This window comes from Phacochoerus africanus, chromosome 3 (genome assembly GCF_016906955.1).
Source record: "Phacochoerus africanus isolate WHEZ1 chromosome 3, ROS_Pafr_v1, whole genome shotgun sequence".
Classification (NCBI taxonomy): Eukaryota; Metazoa; Chordata; class Mammalia; order Artiodactyla; family Suidae; genus Phacochoerus; species Phacochoerus africanus.
The window spans coordinates 115,772,239-115,797,968 of NC_062546.1; the positions used below are offsets into that span (position 1 = coordinate 115,772,239).

General features: G+C 39.9%; 1 protein-coding gene across 1 annotated transcript in view; it reads right to left on the bottom strand.

Annotated features, from left to right (window-relative positions):
• The window catches only part of UNC5D (unc-5 netrin receptor D), a 258,218-nt gene that overhangs the window by 216,653 nt on the left and 15,835 nt on the right, over nucleotides 1–25,730 (bottom strand). The window contains exon 3 of the mRNA XM_047770238.1: nucleotides 22,508–22,651. Coding sequence (XP_047626194.1) covers nucleotides 22,508–22,651 — 144 coding nt within the window. The remainder of the gene's footprint in view (nucleotides 1–22,507; nucleotides 22,652–25,730) is intronic.

The following is a 25,730-nucleotide window of genomic DNA, read 5'->3' on the forward strand; positions in this document are numbered from 1 at the left end:
TTGGACCTACTTTAATCTGGTGATTATAGGAAAGTTTCACAGAGAAAATTATAGGTAAGCAGAGGCAGAGCATCTCACAGGCCTACATCGTACATGCTATGCCTCATTTACTATTTCAGTCAGGCTCTTACCAGCTTACAACTTTTTTCTTTTGCATATATATGTTCTCTTGTTTCCTTCTTGCAAGTCTCTGCAAAATGCTTGCCTAGCTACCTCTCTTTCCATAAGTTATCACATCACATAAGAACACTCATTCGACTTGGTCGTCTATTCATATACATTGAGAGGATAGACTATAAATAGATTTCCACCTTCTGATCTCACTTATGCTCACATGGTCTATGGAAAGAAGAAAAACAATAATTTTCACATTATTTTGTATAGCAGGATTGAACCAAACTGCATACATACACACATCAAGACTGAAGATTTCAAAAATTTTAAATAGCAACTGGTATGGAATTACTATATATGTCATAGGAAAAGCCCTCAAAGAGAAACCACTTAACATTTCAAATATTTGCTACTGGATGAATATGTTATCTTCTTCATCTGTTTCTGCATTTTCTAAAATTTTCTCTGATCAACATAGATTATTTTTATAGCCAGAAAAAGATAATGTCCAAAAAAACCTCCTCTTTCTTACAAGTTGTCAAGATTCTCTAAACTAGACCAAACTGAATCAGAAGCCAGGGACGAAGTACATTTTGTTTCATTTTATTGTACCAAGTTTCACTCCTACGTTATCTATTAAAGAAGGAAGCAAGGAGGACTATATTTTTCAATCTTTAGTGAATTCTAAAATAATCCTTTTTTTTTTTTGTCTTTTTTCCTTTTCTTGAGCTGCTCCCACAGCATATGGAGGTTCCCAGGCTAAGGGTCCAATCGGAGCTGTAGCCACCGGCCTATGCCAGAGCCACAGCAACATGGGATCCGAGCCGCATCTGCGACCCACACCACAGCTCACTGCAATGGCAGATCCTTAACCCACTGAGCAAGGCCAGGGATCAAACCCACAACCTTGTGGTTCCTAGTTGGATTCGTTAACCACTGCACCATGACGAGAACTCCTAAAATAATCTTTAATTTGGTTTTACTCCTAAAGATGAGAAAAAAAAAAAAATCATGTTTTGTTCCCTGCCTTTTCTCTAGTACCTGTAAGAGTATACTGTAGTCACTTAATAAATATTTGTTTATGGCGTCTTGTCTTATATTTGCCTTGCAGCCATTTTATTTTCGTGCATGGTGTGAGGGTGTGTTCTAGTTTCATTGATTTGCATGCAGCTGTTCAGGTTTCCCAGCAGTACTTGCTGAAAAGACTGTCTTTTTCGCATTTTATGTTCTTGCCTCCTTCGTCAAAGATTAATTGACCATAGGTGTCTGGGTTTATTTCTGGGTTCTATATTCTGTTCTATTGGTCTGCCTGTCTGTTTTGATACAGGTACCACACTGTCTTGATGACTGTGGCTTTGTAATATTGCCTGAAGTCTGGGAGAGTTATGCCTCCTGCTTGGTTTTTGTTCCTCAGAATTGCTTTGGCAACTCTGGGTCTTTTGTGGTTCCATATAAAGTTTTGGATTGTTTGTTTTAGTTCTGTGAAAAATGTCATGGGTAATTTGATAGGGATTGCATTGAATCTGTAGACTGCTTTGGTTATCACTATAAAATATTTCAATATAAAATTAAAATCATATTAAAATAACAAAATATTAAAAAATTTTGTTGAATGAATCAATGAGTTTCCATTTCAACTGATCTGAAGTATTATTATAAACTTAGATACAACTAAGTCCCCAATAGCTAAGAGGACTAGGAGAAGCAAAAACACAAATGGATTACAGTTCCCTGGTGGCACAGAGGTTAAGGATCTGGCGTTGTCACTGCTATGACATGGATTCCATCCTTGGCCTGGGAACTTCTGCATGCTGCAGTTACAGACAAAAACATAAAACCAACAAACAAAACAAACACAAAAATAGATGAAGGTACGACACTGATATTAAAGCAACACTTACACATTCTCATCTTCATTGCTAGTATCAATGAACTAACCCACATCAGCACTAACCAATTTGGAGGATTACACTTTCTCCTTCTGCTCCCTCTTCACCCTGTCACCCTGTTTAGTTCCATAGCAGAATGCCGACAAAGTACACAATGACTGGAAAATAAAGAAGAAGGGAAGAGGAGGGAAAGGTGACAAAGCCAAGTGCTTGGCTAACCTGTAAATCATATAATCAGCAGCGGGATCACCCAGAGTCAGCAGTACCTGCCGATAAGCAGTCCATCTGGGGCCAGGCCACAGGAAGCGCCAGCCTCCCTTTCCTCACCCTGTGCCCTATTTGGCCTTTTTCTCATTTTCCTTTCATGCTACTATGTTAGAAAAGTCATTGTAGCACAAGAAAATCAATAAAAATTCAATTCCGAATAATAGTTCTTTGCAGCTCAGAAACACCAGGGAGTTATCGGCTCATTCAATGTTCTGGCAGTTAATGCAATGAAATAAAAATAATTTACTCATTCAAACCAAATCAGCCAGTGAAAAATCATAGTCATTTTTTTTTAATAGTCATAGTCATTTGTTAAGATTGCAGAAGGATGGGACAATGTCCCATCAGTGCCAAACTACACTGGTGTTCAAATCAGCTTTGAATTGTTCTCACCCATATTTTTCTGAAGGAACAACATACCATATTTGTCATACATAAAAGGAATTTGTAACTTAGCCAAATAAAGATCATTTGTTGTCATAAAAGGGCTGGTTCGAATGCAGAACAGATGAATGCCAGCAAAATGAAAGTCAAGGCTTGTGGCCCCTAGTTGGTTCTGCTTTCATCCTCTAGCCCTAGATGGTTATGACCCAAGGGGTCATAACCCCTATTCCCAAAGAAAGCATATAAAAGGCTTCCTGTCAGGGCAATGCTTTCCTTAGTGATAATCTCTTTGTATTTGATGCACTGACAGATGTTTCTCTAGCCAGGCTGGTTTACACACTCTGCATTGCTTTCATCTAGGAATTCTACCCATTTCTTGACCCACTAATCCATGTTCATGCAAGACGGCTCCTAGCTGTCATTTCCCGCCTTTACTGTGGACCACCTCATCTGCTTTTGCTGTCTTTCTGAAGGACAACTCCCATTAAAGGACAATTCCACATGTAAATTTCTCTAAGATTTCCAAATACTGTAGCCTTCACTCCTGCTGAGAAAATCTGGCAGCAACAGTGAAGGAAGCACACCTTTGATCACAGTTGGATTGTGTAAGCCTTACACCACATGCCCTCTGACCACACCTTGGGGCCAAGTGATGAGCAGGCTCTGTTTCCTGGGACATCAAGAAGTGTGGATAATGCCAGGGGTCCTATGGTGCAGAGGCTCCTCAAGGCTGCTTTTCAGAGACACAGAATACTGTTGGGGTTTTGTTAGCTCCCTGGTGCTCTGCAATTCCTCTGCTGTTAAATTGCTGTTGTCAATAAATCGTTTTATAACCAGCACGGTGTGTCATTATCCCTGTTTGCAACAAGTAGCATAGTTTGTCAGGCAACACTTGTGTTGCGAAGGCAGCATCCAGCAGCAGGAACACATCATGGTGGGAAGCAGCAGCTGCAGGTTTACAAAGTGCTTTGAGAACTCATTTAACCTGTTCTCTATTGAGCTCTTCCCAACTCAATACATTCCATTGTATTTGGCTTCTTTCATTTACAAGAACACACAAACATTCATTCAGATTCCATCAGGATTTGAGGATTTACTGAACATTAGGAAGACCATCTTAGTTTTGAGTCCAGGACAGACTGAGAACCAAGGAACATCACAAACAGAGTTCATGTTGTGGCTCAGAGGGTTATGAACACAACTTATCCATGAGGATGCGGGTTCAATTCCTGGCCTTGTCAGTGGGTTAAGGATCTGGCATTGCTGTGAGCTGTGGTGTATGCTGCAGATGCAGCTCAGATCCTGAGTTGCTGTGCCTGTGGCCACTAGCTGCAGCTCCGATTCAACCCCCAGCCTGGGAATTTCCATATGCTGTGGGTGCAACCCTAGGAAGGAAGGAAGGACACATCACATGCCAGGCTTGGAGGGAAGAACAAGGATCACAAAGAGACTATGACATGGCCAAGCAAGTGGGGATCAAGAGATTCAGTGTAATTCTATGAACTGGGTAATTTCACAATCCTTTTTAGCACAGATGCTGCTTCTGTCACTTCTGCCCATCCGAAACAACTTACTCTTGCTCTCTTCTGTCTTAACGGCCTCCGCTTATTCATTACTTGTATTTACCCATGTCCTCTGATATCTCAGGGTCACTGCTGCCTGCTTCTTTGCATCTTTCCCTTTCTGTTGCCACTATCAACTACTGATTCTCCTTCTGAATCAAATCATATTTGAAGAGCAAGGCTGCACAAGTATGTAATCACTTCATCCTTCTTGATTCAGTCTCTCACTCTGACTCTACTCAGAGGCAGCTAATCTACCTAGTGAACATTCTTGGTCCAGTGGACACGACAGCGGCTACATGTGCTACAACACATGGCTACTTATACTTAAGACACTCAGCACCACTTCCTTTAGCAGGGACTATGGGTGGAAACTTCATAAGAAAACCATGCTGATGGAAAGATTTTGAAAGTTTGCTTTATCTCCAAGTTCCATAAAGGCACTTTCTGTGTATTGATTATATTAGTTTGGCTGTGTCAATATGGAAAGGAAAGCTGAAGTATGACCTAAATAAATGGCACATCTCAACAAAAGCATTAGGTAAAAATATAGGAATTCTCTGCTCCCTTGTTTTCAAAGTATTAAATCAAACAAAAATAAATTTAAGAACTCACATTTTATATCTTTCCATCATGTTCCACTGAAAGCTCTGGGGATAAAATACTTCTAAGTTCCACATTCTCTATGTTTGAGAATACTATTGTCCTACTTGTAGTCCTAACGAGAAAACTGAGTTTTAGGTGAAATAGCCCTAGTAGTTTTAGTGCAGAAATAGTCACTGAACCAAAGTGCTTTTGACAGAGAGAGAAAAAGAAAAAATGCAGTCTCAGGAGTCACTGACTAGACTAGTTTGCTCAGTTCTCAAGACATATGTAGAAAAGTCACACTCTATCTTCCTCAGTCAGGACTCCCCATCCATGATGTTGCTTAAACCCCATGTCCCCTACTGGCCACACTAGAACTTATCTTCAGCTAAGCATCTTGATGAACATGTAAAGTCAAGAAAAGCAAGGCTAACTCCATGGTGGGTGGGAAAGATTTGTAAGAAAAGAGACATGAAGAATCATTTCTGACTTTCTTCAGTGCCCTCATAGCCCTCTGCAGAAAATTAGAGGGATGTGAACTTGCTATGAGTTTCAAAAGAAATGACCTAAAAATAACCTTAAGCTTTCAATACCCACTACTTCATCATATTCCAGTACTAGTACTACAGAGAGAGGGTAAAAAGGAGGAGAGAGTCAAAAAGGAAAAGCCAACCTAGAAGAAGAAATTTAGCTTTTAACCTGCATCATTAACTTTTTGATTCTCTCTTCACCCCAGCAATCCAAAGGCCAAGAATGTCGATCATGACAAGATGTAGCCACATGTCCTGAGCTTGTAAAGGCTGGACTATGGCACTAAACAGTTATCACTCCACCTCCTGCTTGGTACACACAACAGCTAAGTGGAAAAAAGTGAACTGAAGTTTGCTTGACCTTAAATCAATCTTGCCAGAACAGAAAGGGTCTAAGAGATCACTTTAGCTATCAGTTTTTCACCATTTTGGTAGCAAGCTCCGTATTTCATACTAAATCTTACAAAGAGACCGAACCAAGAATGAAGATAAAACTAAAGCTTACAAGTAAGACCTAATCATGCAGAGGTTGGGAGGATGCTTTCCAGGAAAAGAGAATGTCAAAGGCTCTGATGTAGTGACAACCATGGGTACCTGAGTAATAAAAGAAATCACCATGGCTGTAACAGCAAATGAGAGGATTCAGGTGTAAGGGAAGTGAAGAAGGGGCTAGTTATTCCTCCAGTGCCAATATCATGGAGTTTAGAAATCCAATGGGAGAAGTTCAGCCGAGGGAATAGCATGACCTGATCTTTTTTTCTTTTTCTTTTGTGTGTGTGTGGTTTTGTTTTAAGTAATCATTCTGGCTGCTGTGTGAAGAAAGGATTTAAGATGGCAAGAGAGGAAGCAGTGAGAAAATTATCACTGGAGAGAAATAATGATTGTTTATACCAGATGCAGGGAAGCTGACACATTCAGGATATATTTTGGAGATAGACTTGTTGCTGGGTGAGATGTGACTGAAAGAAACAGGAGTCACAGATGACACCTGGGTCTTGTCATGAGCCCTGAGGCACCATTACTGAATTGGGAAAGGCGGGAATAAACACAGGTTTGTAGCAATGCTGATGGGGTGAAACTCAAGAGAGTTCTCTTGGGGATATATTACATTTGAGACACTTACTAGATATCCAAGTGGACATATCAGGTAGTCAGTGAATAAAGGCATCAGGAGATGAGAAGCAAGGTCAGGGCTGAGAAAAATCAGTATGTAGACAGTATTGGGGCCATGGAGTAAGAGTTTTCACCAAAGGAGAGCCTGTGGATGGAGAGACCTAGAGTATTATAGTATTCACAAATGGGAAGAGAAGAAGGTATCTGCACAGGAAACTGAATTGTGGACAGTAGGAAGGGGAAGAAACAGAAGAAAGCAAAATCACAAAAGCATCCCTGGAACACATGCCCAGAGATTATGATTCCAAACATCTTGAATAAAGCTCAGTGACCTTAATTTTAGAGCTTCTCTATCACCACTTCTATTCAACATAGGTTTGAAAGTCCTAGCCACAGAAATCAGGGAAGAAAAAGAAATAAAAAGAATCCAAATTGGAAATAAAGAAGGAAAACTACCACTGTTTGCAGATGACATGATACTGCACCTAGAGAATCCTAAAGGCACTACCAGAAAACTCTTAGAGCTCATCAATGAATTTGGTAAAGTTATGGGATACAAAATTAATACACAGAAACTGACTGCATTTCTATATACTAATAATGAAAGATCAGAAAGACATATTAGGGAAACAATCCCATTTACCATCACATCAAAAAATAAAATACCTAGAATAAAACTAACTAAGGAGACAAAAGACCTATACTCTGAAAACTATAAGATGCTGATGGAAGAAATCAAAGCCACAAACAGATGGAAAGAGATACCATGCTCTTGGGTTAGAAGAATCAATACTGTCAAAATGACTATACTACCCAAGGCAATCTGCAGATTTAATACAATCCCTATCAAATTTCCAATGGCATTTTTCACAGAACTAGAACAAAATATTTTAAAACTTGTATATAAACACAAAAGACCCCAAATAGCCAAGGAAATCCTGAGAATCGGGCTCACTGACTTCCAACTATACTACAAAGCTATAGTCATCAATACATTATGGTACTGATTTACAGAAATACAGATCAATGGAATAGCACAGAAAGCCCAGAAATAAACCCAAGCACCTATGGTCAACTAATCTACAACAAAGGAAGCAGAACATACAGTGGAGAAAAGACAGTCTCTTCAATAAGTGTTCCTCGGAAAACTGGACAGCTACATGTAAAAGAAAGAAATTAGAACACTCTTAGCACCATACACAAAAATAAACTCAAAATGGATTAAAGACCTAGGTATAAGACCAGATACTATAAAACCCTTAGAGGAAAACACAGGTAGAACACTCTCTGACATGAACTGCAGCAATATCTTCACAAATCCAACTCCTAGAGTAATGAAAATAAAAACAAACAAATGGGACCTAATTAAACTAAAAGTTTCTGCACAGCAAAGGGAACCATAAACAAAACAAAAAGACAGCCCACAGAATAGGAGAAAATATTCGCAAATGCAGCAACTGACAGAGGCTTAATCTGCAAAATATACAAACAACACAGACAGCTCAATATCAAAAAACAACCCAGTCAAAAATGAGCATAAGATTTAAATAGACATTTTGCTAAAGAAGACATACTGATGGCCAAAAAAATAAAAGATGCTCAACATTGCTAATTATTAGAGAAATGCAAATCAAAAGCACTATGAGGGACCACCTTACACAAGTCAGAATGGCTATCATGAAAAAGTCTACAAACAATAAATGCTAGAGGATGCGGAGAAAAGGGAACCTTCTTACACAGTTGGTAGGAATGTAAATCAATATACCCACTATGGAAAACAGCACAGAGGTTCCTCAAAAAGCTAAAATTAGAACTACCAGATGATCTAGCAATCCCAATCCTGGGCATCTATCTTGAGGAAACTATAATTTGAAAAGATACATGCACCCCAAAGTTCACTGCAGCACTATTTACAACAGCAAGACAAAGAAATAACCTAAATGTTCATTGACAGAGGAATGGATAAAGAGGTGGTACATATGGAATACATGGAATATTACTCAGCCAAAAAAGAATGAAATAATGCCATTGGCAGCAACATTGATGGACCTAGAAATTATCATACTAAGTGAAGTTAGGCAGTGAAAGACAAACCCATGTGATATCACTTACATATAGAATCTAAAAAAAGGATACAAATGAACTTATTTGCAGAACAGAAACAGACTCACAGACTTTGAAAACAAACTTACCATTACCAAAAGGGACAGGTTGGGTGGAGGGAAGGAATAGACTGGCAGTTTGGGACTGGCATGTGCACACTGAGGTACATGGAATGATTGGCCAACAGGGACCTGCTATATAGCACAGAGAATTCTACCCAACACTCTGTGATAATCTATGTGGGAAAAAAAATTCTGAAAGAGAATGGATGTGTGTACATGTATCACTGAATCACTTTGCTGTACAGAAGAAATGATCACAACATTGTAAATCAAATTCTAAAGTTTCAACAAAACTTTAAAAAAGGGGGAAAAAAAGAGTTCCTCATGTGATTCTCTCAGCCTGCAACTTTTACGAAACCCTTGAGTAGAGCAACAAAGCTGATCAGTTGAGCCCAAAACTTAAATCTAGTTCTTATGATCTTTACTTCTTCACTTTCTGCTGTTCCTATTCCTACTCGATAAGGCTTTTCAATAAATGAGCCTATCTAATCATCATACTTGTATTATAATACCATCTAGTCTGCAAATGGATAACTTGAGGTAGTGGTCCATATTTTTTGCTATCTGTCAAATTTTTGGAAAGGAGTATCCATACCATCTATTTCTCTCAACTTCCATTGAATCCTAGATCTACCATCATCAACTCCTACCACCCTCTCCCATGACACTGCTTTGCCCCAGTCAATGGAAGCAAATCAACTGACACTTCCCCACTTATTACTTTTCTTTGGTGATCACAATGACACCAATGACCATTTACTCCTTCATAAAAATCTCCACCCTCTCTTTGATCTCCCAGTGCCTCTTCAGTACTTTTTTCTTCTCTGTCTTCTTCATGGTTCCCCCTCTGTTTAGCCCTTAACCACGTACAGAATACTACTTATGGTCTACTCCTCTGTCTCTACCAGCAGTTTGGGTGTTGCAGAGTAGGATGGAAAATATATAGTATGGAAAACCATCTTAAGTATTTCAGATAAAAACCTGCTCCCTCTTTTATGATAGAGATTTATTATTCTAATGACCACCTACTTGTCAATGACTCTCAATGCTAAGGTTTGATGCTGACCTCTGGGCTTGAGGCTCATAAACACAATGGCATGGTGAAAACAGTTCATTGAATATTCCATGGGTAGTTCACACAAAATGTGACCCAAAGAAGAACTCAGTATCTTGTTCACTACACTAGTGGAGAAACGACTCTATGAATAATATCACTTAATGGAAACACCATTAATTCAGTCACTTTAGCCCAAAATCTACAAAGCCCCAAACCTGGGATAATCTTTACACTTCTATCTCACTTTTCCTTAGCTTTGCATTCAAGGAGCCACATGAGCTTGGTAATTTCACCTTTCTGGAACCTCAGATTTGCCCCTTCCCCTTTAACATAGACCATCTCGACAAAGTTCAAATCCCATCAGCAGTCTCATAGGTTGGCATGAAGCTTCCTTGCCTGGAGTCCTGCTCCCCTTTAAATCTCTGTGGCTGAGTTGGAAGGTGGGGTTGGAGGTTCAAAGATATGACTATAATACTGCCCTGCTTATGACACTTCAATGGCCCCAGACCACATCCTGGATAAATCTAAACTCTTAGCAGAGAATTCAAGCACTCTCCATAATCTGATCTCTTTCTCCCTGGTCACCACATCTCCTTGTTTTTTTCAAGTGTAGCTTCCATACTGTTCCATCTTTCTGTGCATTTAACTCTTTCCTTAACTTGAACAATGGGGTTTTAAGTTAACCCTCCTTCTTCCTAATTACTTCAGGAAGCCTACCACAGACATAGGGGATCAACAAATTGTCCTTCAGGTGAGCCCCTAAAACACACCATGTTTATTCTAACCATGCTTTCTTGAAAAGATTTGTCTGTAAGTTTATCTCTTCACTAGAGTGTAAGCTCCTCAAAGGAAGGGATGGAATTTTATGTATTACTGTTCTGAGAACATGGCAGACATTTAATTATTCATGTATGTCTGGCACTTCCACACCTTAGATATCTTTGATGCTTAACCAATTTCTAGAATGCACCCGCTTGTCCTTACTTATCCTGGTAGAGAGATGTTAAACTAATTTAAGAACAATATCACTAGCCTCAAAAAGTCCTTAAATGTTAACAGAGGTAAGTTGTGTTTTTATTTTGGGAGTTTTTGTTTTGTGTTCTTACATAACATTATCTGTCAGAAATTTTTTTCAGTGGAAAAAAAAAATGAGAGGTGAATTGAAATAAAATCTATCCTCTTCCTCATAAACTTACACTGAGGATTTTAGAAAAAGGGCCATTTTCCAGGATGTTTCAGGTTTCTTTCACAAGCATGGCAGATTGAATTAACTGAGATTTCCTAAAAAGTTGGTGGCCATATTTCTGCAAATTCTTCTCAGGAAAGTAATAGTTGGCAATAAATGACATGAAGGCATGTTATTTGGGGAACTCTTTTTCCCATCATCTACAGTAGGATATGTTGCAAAGTAGCATGATGTTACCCAGCAGTTCCCATCTTTAAGGTTGATGTTCTCAATTGTGCACACGTTAAGCCAAAGTAACTCAATTTATACCAATTCTGTAGAAATCATCCTATTTTGTTCATAGAATCACAATCACTTACAGTTCCGAGTTATTCACACTCTCTATTGAGGTGCCCCTACTAGCAAAGAAAAATAAATTCACATCCCTGAGGCATTTATAGATGGAGCCTAAAAAAATGTGGCATGCACAAGATGGCTTAGAAGTTTCAAGTTGAATCGTCACTATTTAAGAAAATTATACATTCTGCTCCATACTTGTGCTCATGTTTATATTTTACTGACTTTAAGGGGGAAGGCAAGTGATGTTTCAGAAAGCTGTACCATGTCTATCCTGTGGCTTCTTTTATCCCCAGAACACCCCAGCATGTCCCACACCAGGCTGGCATTTTGAGAGATATGTGTACGTAGTTAAAAATGACCGATTATGTAAAATGTTCCTCAATTTAGGCTTGTCAAATGCTTTCCTATGGTTAAATACAGATAAGCTATTTTTGGAAGGAATATCATTGAAGTGATGCTATCTTCTCCATTTATCCCATCAGAATACACACTGTGTATTTGTCCCCATTTCTAGTGATGTCAACTCCAACCACCTAATTAAGGTGGCATATGGTAGCATTCTCTACAGCTAGGTTACTAACTCTCTCTTTGTAATTAATCAGTATCTTATAGAGAGACACTCAGACTCTATAAACATCCTGTTACTCCCAAAACTTTCAGCCATTAATTTTAGTATCCATGATGCTTGTCTGAATCAATCAATAGATGCTAAATAAATTATGATAGATGGTAAATAACTTTCCATTTCCATCATTCCTTTTACATTTATTCATTTATTCTAATATAAGGAAAGACTGTCCCTTTCCCCTCATTTATTTTTATATTCATTTAAAACATATCGGTATAAATTCTTGGATTCTTTTTTAATGAACTGTAATCCTTCACTATGATCTCTTTTTTTTTTTATTATTTTTTTATTTTTTTAGGGCTGTGCCTGAGGCATATGAAAGTTCCAAGGCTAGGGGTCAAATTGGAGCTGTAGCTGCCAGCCACAGCTACAGCAACTGGAGATCCAAGCCACATCTGCGACCTACACTGCAGCTTGTGGCCAGATCCTTAACCCACTGAGTGAGGCCAGGGATTGAATCCACTTCTTCATGGATACTAGTCAGGTTCTTAACCCACTGATCTACATTGGGAACCTCTTTATGATCTCTTTCGATGCTCAAACTGTCCCAGATGTGGCCAGTGGAACTTCCTTTTAGATGACTGCTCTTTTCACATGTTCAAATTGGGGAACATTATACACAATAACTGAACTTTACACTTGTAAAATTCAGCATAATGAACAACAAAGGAAGACTGAGGAATTACTTGGATTAAAGAAGGCTAAAGAGACCTTTCAACTGAATGTAAGCCATAGGATTTCTGTTATTATTATAAAGGATATTCTTGAACAACTGATGAAACAGAAGGTCTTTAGATGGGATAATAGTATTGTATCAATGTTTATTTCTTGATAGTAATATTATAGTTATGTCAGAAAATGTGTTTATTAAAAACATACACAATGGTGAAAGATAACATAAGAAAAATGAATGTATATATGTATGACTATGTCACTATGTCATACAGCAGAAACACTGTAAATCAACTCTACTCTAATAAAAATAAAAACAAAATACATACACAATGAAGTATTTAGAGGAAAGGGAACATGGTGTCTGCAACTTAATCTTAACCAAATCAAAAAATAAACCATAATTATCTATTTGCAAATGCATATACTAATAAACACAGAAAGAGATGACCCCAGAGCAAATTTGGTCAAATATTAACATTTGAAGATTCTCAGTAAAAACCTTAAAGGAACTTTTTTGTACTATATTTCAACGTTCTCAAAAGTCTGAATTATGTCACTATACTTTTTTTTAAAGAAAACCCTATTAGTCACCTACTCACCCAATGCAATAATTGCTTCTCCAGTATCACCCCTACAAGACATACTTGCTTGCTTATGTACAGTTTGCAGAAGAATGTGACCACAATAGGCATTTCCAGTTGTCAGCCTGACCCCAAATATGCCATCTTAAAATATAGCTCCTGTGATGCTGCCTCTGGCTTTAGAGCAAAACCAAAAAACCCTGCCTCCAATTCCATGTGGAATCAGTTTTAATGTGTCCCCTAGCTGTTCAAAGCCCTTTTTATAAAATCATTACATATATAAAATGATTTAATTAGCCATCACCACTACTGCCATTATGGCCAGCCTCCTGGAGGTGGGACCAGTATGGCTGCATGGGGCCCAATGCTTGATTTAATACTCTAATACCAATGGCTTAAAACTCTTAACTTTTGAACAAGGGGCCCCATATTTTCATTTTGCACTCAGTACCACAAATTTTGTGCCCCGTTCTGCTGCCTTAAGCCTATGTGGCATCTTTGTGTATACTGGACACAAATCAGATACCTATAAGAACACAGGTCTTGGGCTAGAAAATACTATCAAGAAAAATCAGTACAGCCATTATGGAAAACAGTAAGGAGGTTCCTCAGAAAACTAAATATAGAACTAACATATGATCCAGCAATCCCACTCCTGTGCATATATCTAGACAAAAGTTTTATACAAAAAGATACATGGACATGCATGTTCATTGCAGCACTATTCACAATAGCCAAGACATGGAAACAACCTAAAAGTCCACTGACAGATGAATGGATTAAGAAGATGTGGTACAGATATACAGTGGAATACTACTCATCCATAAAAAAAATAATTCCATTTGTAGCAACATGGATGCAACGAGATTCTAATACTAAGTGCAGTAAATCAAAAAGAAAAAGACAAATACCATATCACTTATATGTGGAATCTAAAATATGGAACAAATGAACCCACCTACAAAACAGAAACAAACTCATGGACAAGGAGGGCAGAATTGTGGTTGCCGAGGGAAAAAGGGGAGGGAGTGGGATGGAGTGAGAGTTTGAGGTTAGAAGATGCAAGCTATTACATTCAGAATGAATAAGCAGTGGGGTCCTGCTATATAACACAGGGAACTATATCTAATCACTTATCATAGAACATGATAGAATGTAAGAAAAAATGTATTATGTATAACTGGGTCACTTTGCTGTACAGCAGAAATTGATAGAACATTGTAAATCAACTATAATAAAAAATTAAAAACAAAAAACAAAAACAGTCCTGGAGTTTCTGCTTCGGCAAAGTGGGTTAAGGATCTGGCATAGCCATAGCTGTGGTGTAGGTAGCAGCTGCAGCTCAGATTTGATCCCTGGCCTGGGAACTTCCACACGCCACAGGCACTGCCAAAGGGGCCGAGTGGGGGATAGGTAGAAGAAAAACCAGCCCCTTCTTTGTGTGATTGCAGCCATGGTCTGGATTGCAGTCCTTGTGGGTGGAATGTAGGCTTCATTTTAATGCCTACCCCTGCCTTGGCCAGATGCTCTCTTGCAGTGCTCAACTCCATCAAGAGGCCTGGACCCTTAGATCCTTCGGTAATGCTCCTATTTGTCTACCTCAGCCTAAATGAAAGGATCAGCCTTTGGCTAAGAAAAACACTATTCTCTCCTGACTCTGGCTATATTCTTCCAGGGGAAGGCAAAGAAGATTGCAAGCTTTTGTGCCATTGTTACTGAGTGTTAAGTATTGGTCTGAACAGTATTTTCCATAAGCTGGGAACGAATCCCGGGTCCTGAAAAGGGAGCAAAGTAAAAGCGCAGGTAAAGCTGGCAGCCTTGGGGCCTTTCAGAGCCATGTGCTACATGTTACAGGGCTGTGTGGCTGTAATGACTCACCGGCTCCCAATTCCCTTGTGACCTCTTCTTTATGACAGTAAACATTATTAGGAGTAGGTCACAAGCCAGTGAGGACAATGATGATCTTTGAAATTATAACATCCTTGTAAGCTATGGGTGAGCTAAGAAGCCAGATGCCATGTTAGTCTCATATAATGATCATGACAGGGAGCTCACAAGTGCACTTTCATGGAACCCTATCTGGCATAGACAGGGTTGCCTTTCAAACCAAACAAGCATTTATAATACAAAGGAGATGAGATAAGGCTCTGTACAAGCCTCAGAGATCCGGTCAATGAGAATAATGTAACTGAATTTATTTATTTTTTGACTATGCTTGTGGCATGTGGAAATTCCAAGGTTAGGGAACAAACCCACACCACAGCAGGGACTTAAGCCGCTGCAGTGACAATGTTGGATCCTTAACCCACTGTGCCACAAGGGAACTGCACAACTGAATTTTAAAGCAAGTTACAGTCTAATATGGGAAATAAGTCCACACAAAACTTCAAGATAACCAGAATTCTGGAAAAATACTAATTGGTACCATGGGACAAGTACTCAGCAAATGCCATGAGAGCTCTGAGGAGTATATTTACTTTATCAATTTTTCAGCTGGAGATGCTGGGGGGTGGGTATCTTTTTCAAGGGCTCAGTTGGTATGTTAGGCTGCTGAGGTCAATTAGTACTAAGAGATTCACTATACTAGGTCTCATAAAAGAGACAGCTGGCATGCATGATGGTCCTTGGATGCAGTTGGGAAGAGAATGAGATGGGGCTGGGAATATGCTCCAGGAAGGAGAAAGAATATGAGCACTTCTAGGAGAAGAAAAACAAGTTTTTATTCTAGAATCTAAGCCATCCTAACTCAGTCAGAGGCTAGCACGCTTACATGGATATACCAGGAGGTAAGATGGAAAATGTTGGTTAAGGCTGAATTTGAACACCAGATAGATGTGCCTATGTTTGTTTTAATATTTAATTTTGACAACGATAGGGGGCTAATGACTCTTTTTAGAAGGTGTTATTATTTACCAAAGCCATGGAGCCGAGATCCATAAGTATGGTTAATTGGATGTCTCCTATAGCTTTCAAAAAAAGATACCACCCTCCTGCCAAAAGCAGGTAAAACTAATATCGTTTTTGCTATGGGCCAGTTGATTTTACTGGTAATTTTTAGGTAGGGAACTTCATAACTTTTAAATGAGATTCTCCCCTAAGTTCTTTGCTCATTCTTGGCATGACTGCACAGATATTTTAAGAGTGTCTCAAATTAGCCCTCTATTTAAATTATATTCAGGACATACCATATTTTATAGATTCTCTTTTAAAAAAAAAAAATCAACAGAACAATGGGGTTCCTGCTGTATTTTATCCTCCATGGTCAACAGTGTGACTATAACAGACAAATGTTTCACTGATCCCCCAACCCCAGCAACTCCCATATTGAAGCATAGGTCTGGGTGTTAAGAAGGGTCAGGAGTTCCTGCTGTGGTGCAACAGGATCAGTGGCATCTCCGGAATAATGGGACACAGGTTCAATCCCTGGCCCGGCACAGTGGGTTAAGGGTCTGGCTTGCCGGAGCTGCAGCTTAGGTCACAAATGTGGCTTGCATCTGACCCCTGGACCAGGAACTCCATATGCTGAGGGGCAGCCCAAAAAACAAAAAAACAGAAGGGTCTGCTCAACTGAGGGTTAATGACAGAGGCCAAACATTTTGTAAGCAGATGAAGAAGGAGGAGAGAAATGGGAATGAAATGCAAGGGCTAAGCAGCCAAATGTTCGCCCATGAAAATAAACAACTACGAATAATTGAATATTCCTCCTTTTGACAACCATCCAGCAGCAGAAGTAACAGATGCCACAGCAGCCCAACCACCTCCAGCTTTATTGAATCAGACCAACGAGAGAAGGCCTGTGGGAGTCACTCCCTGGAGACAGACTTCTGCCAACTTGGCGGGGGTGACTGTGAGCTGGCTTTATTTATTTATTTCACCTTTGGAACATCACTTTGAAATGGGGCCTCGGCTATTCCCAGCCCCAGGCAGCTGGATGGGCTGCCAGCATCTCTCTAACACAGGCTGGAATTATTAAGGGAAACACAATAGTTTAAGAAGACAGGCACTCTGGCTACTAAAAACAAAACCTATACTTTTTTTTTTTTTTTGGCCATGATGGCATCAATGTGTCATTATTTGTGGAGTTCTCTTGTGGAACAGTGGGTTAAGGATCCAGTGTTGTCACTGCAGCAGCTTGGACCACTGCTGCTATGGCGCAGGTTCCATCCTTAGCCCAAGAATATGCTGCAGGCACAGCCAAAAAAAAATGTGTCGTGATTTTATATATAAATATATGTATTATATATAACATAATAACATATAGAAAATGTAAGTATATAATATATAATAACTTGACCATGTTGAGGAATGCAATTTATTCAGAAACAGAATAGGAAGCAATCACGTCTGTCCTTAAGAAAATATTTGAATGTGCATGAGCATGAACTTTTCTATTATGTTCTCAAACTCCCATTTAACAGAAACCAATCAACAGGGCTTAGTAGCAAGAGTGCTCGGGGAGGGTGGATGGATGTAAGGTCTGGTTCCATGTCTGCCATCTGCTGGGGGCCCTGTGGTCAAGTCACCTCACCTTTCTGAGCATTGCTTTCTCAGCTATTGACAACGTTGGAGGCATTGGTTAAATCCGTTCCCAAATAGTGCTTCCTAAGGGTGTTCCGGGGTCTTGGTACTCAAAGTAGGGTCCACAGACCATCTGGCAGCATCATATGAGAACTCTTACAAATTACAGACTCTTGGACCTTGAATTGGACATACTGACACATTTCAACTGAATCATCCACTTTTTAATAGGAACCCAGTTGATTTGCATATATGTTAACAGTTGAGAAACACTGTTCCTGGGCAAGATGTTCCAAAGTCCCCTGATCATAGAATCACCTGGATAACTTTATACCAACACAGCTTTCCTGGTCCTTCCTCAGTCTGACCCAAAAGGTCCAGGGTAGAAACTAGGAATCTACATAGGTACTGATACCCCAGGTGGATCTAGTTCAATGAAAATATGAGTGCTATAAATAAAAAAGTAATTCTGACTATACTGTTTCCCTTTTAAATTGAATGGTCTCTAAGCCATATCATGCTGGTGAGCTTCATGGTGTTTTTGTAGAGATGAGCTAACACCATCATGATAAGACATCCCTCAGCTGAACAGCTCAGATGCCATGGAGATTTTATCCACTGCGGTGTTGAAATTGTTAATTTCTTCTTCTTCTTCTTCATTTTGGCTGCACCTGCCACATGCATAAGTTCCTAGGCCAGGGATCGAACCCACATGATGGCAGTGATAGGGCCAAATCCTTAACCACTAGGCTACCAGGGAACTCCTGAAATTATTAAATTTGAATGGATCATTGGTTAAATGCACGGAGCATGGGGAGTTCTGATTGTGAACCACAATAATTGAATGAATAATATAAAAACGATACTAATTTTGCAAAGTCCCCTCAAGACAACTGCCATCAGATTCATAAGTGACATTCTTATATCAAAATCCTTATTTAAGCACATTAAGATGTCTTTAGCACTTCAAAAAATAATCTTAAAGAGAAGAAATATGGTGACAATTATATCTAATTTGGCTTTTCATTTATTGGAAATAAAAACTATCCTCATGTGCAATGTGTTACTTGCTGGGAAGTGCTTGCAAATAGCAGCCAGAAATCTCTTTATTTCAAGAAAACATGAAAGTTATTAAAAAAAAAAAAGTGTTTCTTCTTTCTTCCTGCAAGCGAATCAAAAGAATTCCAACCAAGGTCCTAAAGGCGGTTTTTTCCCCCCTCCACTTTTGATGCCATTAAACATAGTTAAATTTCAATTTACATTTTAATGTACACTGGTCCCCAAGTCAAATGCAATATTTAATGACAAATCATGTCTTGACTTGCATAAATAATTTTAAATAAATTAAAGAATCTATCTCTTGCTACACAGGAAGAAATTAAAAATATGTTGTAAATATTAGAGATTATATTATGCTAAGTGCATAATATAGGCTTTAAAGATATTCTTTTAACTTAAAAATCACTTTTCATATTCATGTGCATACCATACACAAGAATGACAAAATGATTTTTAATCCCTAAAGTGATTTTCAAGATGATTTCCACAAAAGTATCTGCTGACTCTAAAAAAGCAGGAAGTGATAGAAAAGTGTTTTCCATTTTTTAAACCTTCTCTGATTCTATCACACTCAGGAGACTTGGATACATAGGGTTGGCCTAAAATGAATCTATATAGCCATAATCTGCAGAAAAACTAAGTAACTAAAAATATAATTAAGTTCAATTAGTTTAAATATTAACCCACTTACTGGTGTATGATGCTGGGGCTACACGGAATCAGATATGCCATAAAATAAGAGCAAATGACTGATAAGAGTTAGCTTTGTGTTCAGTATGGTTTAAAACACTTTAAAGTTATCAAGATCTCTAACTCTTACAGGAATTCTATGACGTCAGCACCCTTTTAAGACACAGAGAGGTGAATAAATTGTCCACCATCACAACATGGAGATAGGAACTAGAAACCAAGAGGACTCCAGTGTCTGGGTTCTCAGCCACCAGGGTCACATTTGTGAAACTGGAAGCTTTAGGGACAGATACATATGTCAGGGAGGTGAAGCAATACAAACAGTAGAAGAGTGTTCAGAAGGAAGTACAGAGTACATGATCAAAGGCTACGGGATTGGTGCAATCACTATGGAAAGAGTATGGAGATTCCTCAAAAAACTAAAAATAGAATTACCATTTGATACAGTAATCCCACTCCTGGGCATCTACACAGAGAAAACCATGACTCGATACAACCCATGTACTCCAGTGTTCACTGCAGCACTCTATACAGTAGCCAAGACTACAAGCAACCTAAATGTCCATGACAGGAGTGGATAAAGAAGAGGTGCTACATATAGATTATGGAATATTATTCAGCCATTAAAAGGAAAGAAATAACGGCCTTTGCAGCAACACGGATGGACCTAGAAATTATCATGCTAAGTGAAGTTAATCAGACAGTGAGACACCAACATCATATATTATCACTTATATGTGGGAATCTAAAAAAAGGATACAATGAACTTCTTTGCAGCCCAGATACTGACTCACAGACTTTGAAAAACTTAAGGGTTTCCAAAGGAGACAGGTTGGGGGGAATGGGCTTGGGGTTTGGTATGGAAATGCTATAAAATCGAGTTGTGATGACAGCTGTACAACTACAAATCTAATAAAATTCACTGAATTAAAAAAAACGCACAGAGGCTATGGGAAATGAATGAAGATGAATTTGAGCCCTTCTTTGCCAAGTAGGAGGAAACCTCTGGAGGTTTCTAGCAGGCATGTGACAGGAATGAAGTGAGCAAGTATGGAGGTGACAGAGTTCAGAGGTAGAAAGATTAACAAGGTAATACTTACAGGACTTCAGGGGTTCCCTGGTGGCCCAGTGGGTTAAGGATACTATGTTGTCACTGCTGTGGCTCGGGTTAATGCCGTGGCACAGGTTCGATCCCTGGCCCAGGAACTTCCGTATGCTGCAGGCACAGTCAAAATGAGGAAACAAACAAACAACATATAGGGAATCAAAGGATAGGTCATGTGGGGCTCCATGAAGTAGAGGAAGAAGATGCACAGGAGAAGTGACATTGAGAAGAAAGAAACTGAGGGAATTCTTCCCTATGCTGTCTTGCCTCTCCTCTTTTCAGGCTCCAGAGGATAATCGGCTTTACCCTGACTGGAGTTAAATGTGGCAGCCTGCCTGGCCAATGCCATGCTGGAGGCACAGAGCTGGATGTGTCAAGGAAAACTAAAATCAAACACGGTTCCTCTCTCAGCTGACCCGTCATAAGGTATTTCCGGGCTAAAATGTACTAAAATCACTTCAGGAAAAACACTTCCCAGGGATCTTACACCAAGAGCACAGCTTACAAGATGACCTTCTCTTTGGCCCCCTAGGGCCCAGTCAACCAGGCAGGAGCCTCCCAAATCACCAGAGGAGTGAAGGTGAAGTGCAGAGGCTAAGACAGAGATTTCCTTTCCCAAGAAACATAAACGTCTCTGCAACCAGCAATTTACTCCTATGCTTAATCCCTACACCTTCAACATCTGCTAGGAAGAATTCCTTGAGTCCTTAAATAAATCCCTCTTGTCCTATATTCTTCACCGCAGCAGCGCTCTCAGAAGGTAGTGAAGGCAACATTTAAATAAAACAACAATAGCCATCTCTGCCCTCCATCTCTCCCTTTCCTTCTTGGCTGGGGTAGGGAGGGGGTGGGGAGTCCTTTTACACTGCTAGACATGCAAAGGAGATTTTATGGGGTCCCATCAAGGTGGAATAATGGGGGGGAGGGTAGGATAAAGCCATTTTAAAGGAAGACAAAGGAAGTTTCTATATTTCTTTCATTTTTTGTCTTTTTAGGGCCACGCCTGCCGCATTTGGGGGTTCCCAGGCTAGAGGTCTAATCAGAGCTGTGGCCACTGGCCTACACCATGGCCACAGCATTATGGGATCTGAGCTGCATCTGTGACCTACACCACAGCTCATGGCAATGCCAGATCCTTAAGCCACTGAGTGAGGCCAGGGATCAAACCTGTGTCCTAATGGAGGCTACTCGGGTTCACTAACTGCTGAGCCACAACAAGAAGTCTGAAGTTTCTATATTTCTAAACATGTTGGAGATGATCAGAAACACTGATGCTGCTACCAAAGGGGACAGGCTCTGGGGGAGGGAGGAGTGGACTGGGGGTTTGGTATGCAAATGTAAAATGAGTTTGTGAGGATGGTTCTACAATTGTAAATATAATAAAACTCATTGAATTATTAAAAAAATAAAAACACTGATACCGAAACATGACAAAGAAATCTTAGGCTCTCCTGAAAGGGAATCTGGTTTTTTTTTTTTTTTTTCCCTCAAGTGTCTTTTTTTTCTGGTCCTACTTGGGCCAAACAAATGCAGTTTTAAAACCCATTTCCATGTTTTAAGATTCAGAGCAAAGAGATTTAACAGTAGGCTATAAAACTCCCTTAATCTTTAATGTCTTATTTTTGCAGATTTGCTAGAAAAGTACAGTCAACAGTCATTGCTCAACTTTTCCCAGCAATGCTCCCTGAACTGTGTCAATGATGATGAACAGCAAAATCCATTTGCGTTGTTTCATTTTTATTTTTTTCTTTCTCTCTCTCAGGAACCGTTTTTCCTGGTATTGTGGAGGCACCTGCGTTCTGACAGTCCAGGCAGAATCTCTTATCCAAACTGATTTGCTGATTGTGCTCCAGAAAAAAAAAAGAAAAAAAAAATCTCCAACATGTCAACCACCGTTTGACAAGAGGGAATGAGCACAGGTGGCGACAGTTCTGATGGTTTCTTACTGTCCTCTCCCCTCTCTTTTGCTGAAGCAGCTGGCATGTCCTAAGCCCCCTTCTGCACTCTGTAAGTCTAGTGTGTATTTATACAGGACAAGGAGGTAACCAGAATATACTCACAGGCTATGCGCACAGAGGCCTTTCTGCTCTTGGAGGTCCCCAGGTGGCTCCAGGCCACACACTGGCACCAGTAGTCCTCGGGCCCATGGAAATCCTCCACCTGCTGCCTGGTGACGTTGATAAACACCTCCCGGACCTTCAAGCCTGCAAGAGAGACAAAGCAAATCCACTGAGGCTGGGGTATGCCTCAAATGCAAAGTGAAGGCCAGCCCCACCTTTTCCTGTTAATTAAATAATTCTGTTCTTAATCAAGGCAAGGTTTTAATTACTTTGACAATAATATATTACTGCTAATTAAATTCCAACAGCTGAGTAGGCTGGAAGGAGTAGAGTGTAAAGTACCACCAGCCAATGAGACTCACATGTAATAGAATAGTTTGCACAGGACATTGGCACAGTGCTCTGGCTGTGTCTTTCTTAGAGTAAAATATGCTATGAGGAATGTAGCACCACATTCATTGCTGGGATTCTAAAGGGTAAAGAGGCCTCAACAAACCAACCTCAGGAACATAGTTCCAGGTGGTTCTAAATGCTCCCCACCCCTGTGAATGGCAGCTGGAGAGGGTCACTCTAGCTATGTGTCTTAGAATTATTTTTGCAGATCTGCTGGAAAAGTCGGCAGTCACTGCTCCACTTTTCCTATCATTGAGCAATGGGGACAGCATGGGATGGGTAAAGAGGCTAGGAACCCCAGGAAAAGCCCTAAACTCCAGACAACCAATGGGATGAAGACAAGCTGAACTAAGTTACTTTTGAAGCCATGAGAACTGAGGAAGGTTCTTCAAGCAACAGAATGAGAAGGTTAAGAAAAGAGAGGCTTTTATAGAAAGAGAGCTAAGGCTGAATGAAACTAGGAAAAAGGATAAATTAAGATCTTGACTTTGTATTATTATTATTTTTTCTTTTTAGGATTGTACCCACAGCATATGCAAGTTCCTGGGCTAGGGGTTGAGTCAGAGCTGCAACTGCCAGCCTATGCCACAGCCACGGCAATGTGCTATCCATGCCACACCTGTGACCTACATCACAGCTTGAGGCAACCCTGGATCCTTAACACACTGGGCAGCGCCAGGGATTGAACCCAGATCCTCATGAACACTACGCCAGGTTCTTAACCTGCTGAGCCACAAACAGAACTCCTATAATTTTTTTTTTATTATTACTCAAATCAATTTATCACATCTGTAGTTATATAATTGATCATAACAATATGATTTCACAGGATTTCCATCCCACAGCCCAAGCATATCCCCCCACCCCCCAAACTGTCTCCTCTGGAGACCATAAGTTTTTCAATGTGTGTGAGTCAGCATCTGTTCTGCAAAGAAGTTCCGTCTGTCCTTTTTTCATATTCCACATGTCAGTGAAAGCATTTGATGTTGGTGTCTCATTGTATGGCTGACTTCACTTAGCATGATAGTTTCTAGGTACTGGCACAAAGACAGACATATAGATCAGTGGAACAGGACAGAAAGCCCAGAATTAAACCCATGCACTTACAGCCAACTAATCTATGACAAAGGAAGCAAGACTATACAATGGAGAAAGGACAGCTTGTTCAATAAGTGGTGCTGGGAAAACTGGACAGCCACATGGAAAAGAACGAAATTAGAACACTCCCTAACACCATACACAAAAATAAACTCCAAATGGATTCAAGACCTAGATATAAGACCAGACACTATCAAACTCCTAGAGGATAACATAGGCCAAACACTCTCTGACATAAACGACAGCAACATCTTCTCAGATCCACCTCTTAGAGTACTGACAGTAAAAAGAAAAATAAACAAATGGGACCTACTCAAACTTCAAAGTTTCTGCACAGCAAAGGAAACCCTAAACAACACAAAAAGACAACCCACAGAATGGGAGAAAATCTTTCCAAGTGAATCCACTGACAAGGGATTAATCTCCAAAATTTATAAACAACTTCTGCAGCTCCATACCAAAAAAACAAACAAGCCCATCCAAAAATGGGCAGAAGATCTAAACAGACAATTCTCCAAAGAAGACACACAGATGGCCGAGAAACACATGAAAAGATGTTCAGCGTCACTCATTATTAGAGAAATGCAAATCAAAACCACGATGAGGTACCACCTTACACCAGCCAGAATGGCCATCTTCCAAAAGTCTACAAACAAGAAGTGCTGGAGAGGGGGTGGAGAAAAAGGAACCCTATGACACTGTTGGTGGGATTGTCAATTGGTGCAACCACTGTGGAAAGCAGTATGGAGATTCCTCAGAAAACTAAACATAGAACTACCATTTGATCCAGCAATCCCACTCCTGGGCATCTATCCAGAGAAAACCATGACTCACAAAGACACATGTATTCCGATGTTCATTGCAGCACTATTTACAATAGCCAAGACATGGAAACAACCTAAATGTCCATTGACAGAGGAGTGGATCCAGAAGATGTGGTACATATACACAATGGAATATTACTCAGCCATCAAAAAGAACGAAATACCAGCATTTTTAGCAACATGGATGGATCCAGAACTCCTGTAATTTTAAAAATTATTCTATCTTTACATTCCGCTTCTAACAGTAAAAAATCTGCCTGGTGCTTCTTCCAAACCTCCAGCTAAGGACCAACAGCAGTTCTTTCTTTGGGAAAAGACAGTCACCTTGCACAAAGTGCCCAAGAGGAAAGGACATCCTCCTCACTAGTATTAGTCAGGTCATCACAAGCAGGGGAGGAGCCTTTAGAGTCAGCATCTTCTCTGCAGCATCTTCCAGCAAATACTGGCAGAGGTTGTGCCTTGCCCCAGGATAGGCAGCATGGGAGAAAAATAGATGATGCTTACTGAATTCCACTCAAGTGCCCAGCATCAGGAAAAGCTTTTGCCACTTTACTCATTACACTTCCACTAGGCACTGATGCAGTAGAGGCTACTGTATTCCCCCTTGGTGGAGGAAAGAGCTCTTAGAGAGTTATTTGCCTACAATCACACAGTCTGTAAACAGAAGGACAGGGTTTAAACCTAGATGTGTCTTACACCCAAACCAGCATTTCATACAAGTACCTCTCAAAATTCAATTCTGTCCCCATATTTTTAGGTACTTATACTTAACTATGGAAATAAGACCAATATGGGCAACATTTACAATGAGCTAATTTTAAGGGTGAACGGGGGAGATAGGAGGGAGTGAGATGAACTGGGAGTTTGGGGTTAGTAGATGCAAACTATTATACTTAAAATGGATAAGC